This window comes from Homarus americanus, unplaced genomic scaffold (assembly GCF_018991925.1).
Source record: "Homarus americanus isolate GMGI-L3 unplaced genomic scaffold, GMGI_Hamer_2.0 scaffold30108, whole genome shotgun sequence".
Lineage (NCBI taxonomy): Eukaryota > Metazoa > Arthropoda > Malacostraca > Decapoda > Nephropidae > Homarus > Homarus americanus.
The window spans coordinates 9,354,514-9,361,394 of NW_024748109.1; the positions used below are offsets into that span (position 1 = coordinate 9,354,514).

The 6,881-nt window shown below is 62.4% G+C and overlaps 1 protein-coding gene across 1 annotated transcript; it reads left to right on the forward strand.

Moving 5' to 3' along the window:
• Positions 1-1,233: 1,233 nt before the first annotated feature.
• LOC121880117 (forkhead box protein B2-like) lies at positions 1,234-5,355 on the forward strand (the record flags this gene model as incomplete). Its single annotated transcript, XM_042387174.1, has 2 exons — positions 1,234-1,278; positions 5,320-5,355. Coding segments are annotated over 2 exons (81 nt in total), but the record flags the coding sequence as incomplete, so codon positions are not given.
• Positions 5,356-6,881: the final 1,526 nt, after the last annotated feature.

A 6,881-nucleotide genomic window follows, 5' to 3' on the forward strand; every position in this document is an offset into this window, starting at 1 on the left:
TGGGGGAGGTAAGTGACGGTGGCTTGGTGTGTAGCGTTGGTAGTAGTGGTGGTGGTGGGGAGGTAGTGACGATGGCTGGTGTGTGGTTGGTAGTAGTGGTGGTGGTGGGGGAGGTAGTGACGGTGGCTGGTGTGTAGCGTTGGTAGTAGTGTGGTGGTGGGGAGGTAGTGACGGTGGCTGGTGTGTAACGTTGGTAGTAGTGGTGGTGGTGGGGAGGTAGTGACGGTGGCTGGTGTGTAGCGTTGGTGGTGGTGGTGGGGAAGGTAGTGACGGTGGCTGGTGTGTAGCGTTGGTAGTGGTGGTGGGGAGGTAGTGACGGTGGTGGCAGCGCGGCGACAGGTGCCCCACGCTGGTCTGGGCATATTCCACCTCCTCCTATCACATCTCCTGTCCTTCCCTCCACTAGTAACAGCCCTTCGTCCCCACCCCACCTCCTTTCTTACCATTTTCTCTCTCTCCCCCTTCCTGCCCTCTTCTCAACCTCCCCCCATATCTCTCTCTCTCTCTCTCTCTCTCTCTCTCTCTCTCTCAATCTCTCCCCCATCCTACCCCCCCACCACCACTCACTCCTCACACCACAAGCACCACCACGCCCTCACTCCCACCACCACCACCACCCCCCTCATTCCCACCACCCACCACGCCTCACTCTCACCCACTACCTCACTATCACAACCTCCCTCACCACCACCACCAGCGCCCTCCACCCACCACCACGCCTCCTCCCTACCACCTCCTCACACCATCCTCCTGCCATCATCCCATCACCACCACCCCCACTCACCACCACCATCCCCCATCACCACCACCACCCGCCACCACCACCACCCCTGTCACCACCAGCCCCCATCATCACGCCCTCACACCACCGCCACCGCCCTCCTCCCACCATCATCCATCCCACCACCACGCCCTCCTCCCACCGCCACCACGCCACTCCTCCACCACCGCCCTCCCATCACCACCACCGCCCATCACTCCACCACCACCCCCCTCACCACCACCACCACCACCCCTCCATCAGCCACCTCCCTCACCACCACCGCCCTCCTCCCACCACCACGCCCTCCTCACCACCACGCCCTCCACCACGCCCTCCACCACCACCACGCCCTCATCTCCACCATCCTCCACCACCACCACCATTCCACCCCACCACGCCTCATCACCACCACCACGCCCATCACTCCCACCACCACCACCACGCCCTCACACCCACCACCCCCCCATCACCACCACCACCACCCCCCATCACCACCGCCATCCCCCATCACCACCGCCACCCCACCCACCACCACCCCTCATCATCACCACCACCGCCCTCATCACACCTCCTCACCACCACCACGCCTCCTCCACCCACCACGCCCTCCCCCACCACCACCGCCCTCATCCACCACCACCACACCACCACCGCCCTCATTCCCTCGCCCCACGCCCTCCTCCCACCACCCACCCACGCCCTCACTCCCACCCACCACCGCCTCACTCCCACCACCGCCCTCACTCCCCACCACCGCTCATCACCACCACCACGCCTCGCTCCCACCACCATACCCCTACCACCACGCCCTCCTCCACCACCACCACGCCCTCCTCCACCACCACCACGCCTCCTCCCACACCACCTCCTCCACCACCACCGCCCTCCTCCCACCACCACCACCACGCCCTCATCACCACCACCCGCCCTCCTCCCACCGCCACCACGTCATCACCGCCGCCGCGTATCATCACCGCCGCGCCATCATCACCGCCTGCGCCCATCATCGACCACCACCGCCTCATCATCGCCGCATCCTCACCCGCCACCGCGCCCATCATCACCGCCTGCACCACTCACTCTGCCACCACGCCCTCATCCACCACCACACCGCACCACGCTCATCTCCACACCACCACGCCCTCATCACCGCCACCGCCCTCATCACCACCACCACGCCCTCCCACTCCCCTGCCACGCCCTCCACCACCGCCACGCCCTCACTCATCACCTGCGCCTCATCACCACGCCCTCGCTCACCACCACGCCCTCACTCACCACCGCCGCCCTCATCACCGCCATCACTCCCATCACCACCACGCCCTCATCACCTGCCATCCTCATCACCGCCACCGCATCATCCTCCACCACCACCATCATCACCGCCGCCGCCCTCATCACCACCACCTCCATCATCACCACCACCACGCCCTCACTCCACCACCACGCCCTCCTCCACCACCGCCCTCACTCCCACCACCACGCCTCATCACCACCACCTCCTCCCACCGCCCATCATCACTCCACCACCGCCCATCATCACCACCACCACCCCGCCACCTCACTCCGCCACCGCCACGCCATCATCACCGCCACGCCCATCACTCCCTGCCACCACGCCCATCATCACCGCCACCGCCCTCATCTCACCGCCATCACTCCGCCGCCCATCATCACCACCACCGCCTCATCACCACCACCACGCCTCATCACCACCACCTCATCCTCATCACCACCACCGTACCCATCATCACCGCCCCGCGCCCTCATCACCGCCGCCACATCATCACCGCCACCGTATCATCACCGCCACCGCGTATCATCACCACCGCCGCGATCATCACCGCCGCCGCGTATCATCACCATCATCACGCGCCGCCATCCATCATTATCCACCATCACCGCCGCCGCCCTCATCACCGCCGCCGCCATCATCACCGCCACCGTATCATCACCGCCGCCGTATCATCACCGCCACCGCATCATCACACCACCGCTCTCATCACCACCGCCCATCATCACCACCGCCGCCCTCATCACCACCACCGCGTATCATCACCGCCACCGTACATCATCACCTGCGTCTCCATCGCCATATCATCACCGCCACCGCGACATCACCGCCACCACGCCTCATCACCGCCACCGCGCCCTCATCACCACCGCCACCACGTCATCACCGCCACCAGCCATCATCACCGCCGCCGTATCATCACCACCGCCGCAGCCTCATCACCTGCCGTATCATCACCGCCACCGCCCTCATCACCGCCACCGCCCATCATCACCGCCGCCGCCATCATCCGCCGCCACCGCTATCATCACCGCCACCGCCCTCATCACCGCCACCATCCACCACCACCGTATCATCACCGCCCTCATCACCGCCATCGTGCCCTCACTCACCACCACCATCCTCCTCACCCCCACGCCCATCATCCGCCACCATCACTCACCACCACGCCCTCCATCACCACCACCACGCCCTCCTCACCACCGCATCCTCATCACCTGCCGCCCTCATCACCACCACGCCCTCACTCCCACCACCGCCCTCACTCCCACCGCCACCACGCCCTCACTCCCCACCCGCCACGCCCTCCATCACCACCACCATCATCCCACCACCTGCATCTCACCCCCACCACCACCGCCCTCATCACCACCTCACTCCCACCACCACCACGCCCTCACTCCCACCGCCCTCCTCCCACCACCACCACGCCCTCACTCCCACCTCCCACCAGCCACCACCTCCACTCCCACCACCACCCACCATACATGCCGCCACTCACCACCACCACCACGCCCATCCATCACCGCCACCGCCCTCCTCACCGCCATCTCACACCACCACCACCACCCTCCTCCCACCACCGCCACGCCTACTCTCACCACCACCACGCCCTCCTGCCCATCACCACCACCACCCCCTCCATCACCACCACCACCACCTCCTCCCAGCCCCACCCACCACCACTGCCACCCCTCCCACCACCACCACGCCCTCCCATCACCCCTACCACCCTCCATCACCACCCACGCCCTCCTCCCGCACCACCACGCCCTCATCACCACCACCACGCTCACTCATCACCACCACCACGATCACCACCACCACGCCCTCATCACCGCCACGCCCTCACTCCCATCCGCCACCACGCCCTCCATCACCGCCGCGCCATCACCACCGCCCTCCACTCCACCACCAGCCTCATATCCACCACCACCACACCCTCATCACCACCACCGCCCTCATCACCGCCACCGCATCATCCACCACCACGTCCTCCCCGCCACCACCACGCCACCTCAGCACACCACCACCACCTCAGCTCCCATCACCACCACGCCCTCATCACCACCACCACGCCCTCCTCACTACCACCCTCCTCCCACCACACCCTCCTTCCATCATCCCAGCCACCACCACCACGCCCTCCTCCCGCACCACCACCACGCCATCACCACCACGCCCTCCTCCACCACCCCCCACGCCCTCCTCACCAGCACCAGGCCCTCCATCGACCACCACCACCCTCCTCCCGCCACGCCCTCGCTCCACCACCGCCATCCATCCCACCACGCCCTCCTCCCACCAATCACTCCCACCACCGCCCTCCACTCCACTCACCACCACGCCCTCACTCACCACCGCCCTCCTCCCACCACCGCCCTCCACACCACCACCACCATCCTCCTCCCACCACCACATTCTCACACCATCACCAGGCACCACGCCCTCATCCCACCACCACCACGCCCTCCTCCACCACCTCCACCTCCCTCCACTCCACCACCACGCCCTCATCCCTCCACCACCATATCACTCCTCACTCCCACCACCACCACGCCCTCACTCCCACCACCACCATCATCACACTCATCACCACCACCACCCTCCTCCACCACCACGCCCTCATACCACCACCACCCACGCCTCCGCCCAACCACCACCGCCGCCTCACTCCCACCGCCACCACGCCCCGCCCATCATCACCACCACATCCTCCACCACCATCCTCACTCCTCACCACGCCCCCCACCACGCCCTCCTCCCACCAGCACCGCCCTTCATCAGCCACCACCACCGCCCTCACCACCACCACACCTCACTCCCTCCTCCATCACCACCACCACACCTCACTCCCACCACCACACCCACCACGCCTCCTCCACCACACCACCCACCACCACCACGCCCTCCTCCCACCACCACGTCTTACACCACCACCGGCCATCCATCCTCCTCACCACCACCACGCCCTCACTCCACCACCACCACGCCCTCACACCACCACCACCCTCCACTCCCACCACCGCCCTCCTCCCACCACCACCACGCCCTCCTCCTCCACCACCACCCCCCCCACCACCACCACGCCCATCTCACCACCACCACGCCCTCCTCCCACCACCACCACGCCCTCCACTCCACGCATCCCTGCCACCACCACCACGCCAGCTATCCCACCACCACCACGCCCTCATCCACCACCACGCCCTTCATCACCACCACCACGCCCTCCTCCCATCACCACCACGCCCTCCCGCCACCACCTCACTCCCAGCACCACTCCTCCACCTCCACCACCACTCCTCCCACCACCACCACTCCCACCACCACCACGCCCTCCTCCCACCACCCGCCCTCATTCCCACCACCACCACCCACTCCCACCACCACCACCCTCCACCCACCATCACCACCACCACCACTCCACCACCACCATCCTCCCACCACCATCTTCATAACCATGCTCTCCTCTTAACCTGGCTCCATTACACTTCACCCTCATCACTCCCCATCACACCCCATCATCACTTCACATCCCTCCTCCTCCTCCTCCTCCTCCCCCTCCCTCCCCCTCCTCCTCCCTCCACCCTCCTCTCTCACCCCTCCCACCACCTTGTTCCTCCAAGTCCATACCCCATACACGTCTGTCACAGCTTTACTACACACCTGTTACACAGAGCATTACACACTTATACATCTGGTACCCAGATAATTACATCTGCACATCCTGTTACACCCATTCACACGTACCTACCTCTTACCCAGGCATTACACTTACACACCTGCTACACCTAAGTTATAACCTTATTTACCTGTTACACCCAAAAATATACTCATACACCTGTTACCCAGGCATTCACACACCTGTTACCCAGACATTACACTTACACACCTGTTACACCAGACATTACACTTACACACCTGTTACACCCCAGGCATTACACACTTACACACCTGTTGCACCCAGGCGTTACACACACCTGTTACACCCAGGCATTGCTTACACCTGTTACACCCAGGCATTACACTTACACACCTGTTACGCAGGCATTACACTTACACCTGTTACCCAGGGCACTACACACTTACACACCTGTTGCCAGGCATTACACACATACACCTATTACACCCCCAGCATTACACACTACACCTGTTACGCGGGCATCACACTTACACACCTGTTACGCGGGCATTACACGCCCACCTGTTGCACCCAGGCATTACCACACACACCTGTTACCCAGGCATTACACTTACACACCTGTTCACCCAGGCATTACACACCCACACCTGTTACACCCAGGCGACACACCCACCTGTTACGCAGGCGTTACGCACTTACACACCTGTTACACCCGTTCATTACGCACTTACACCAGCGTCGCCGTATACCGTTGATTTGGTAACAGTCTCTCGTAGTGTCTCGTATGGAAATAGTACATTTCTGATACCTCATGCAAGAAATGGCCCACAGTGCTCAGCCCGTAAAGCCACCATGTATAGTACGAAATGTATAGTGTACAGTATTGTGGTTGTGCAATGTATTTTGCTTAATATATGAAGTAGTACAGTATTATATTTGGTGCAATGTGGGTAATAAGTGTATCATTGGTACATTGTAGTAGTATAGATGTGAGTAGTGCAGTATATGGTGATACAATATATGGTTGGTACAGTCCATAGATGGTACAGACCGTGGGGTGGTACAATGTATGGTTGGGACAATGTAGGTACAGTGAGAACAGTGTCATGTTATATAAACGGAGTGTGTACTAAATTAGAAAACTAGAGACGTTTATGCAGCAATGCGTGTGGCTTCTA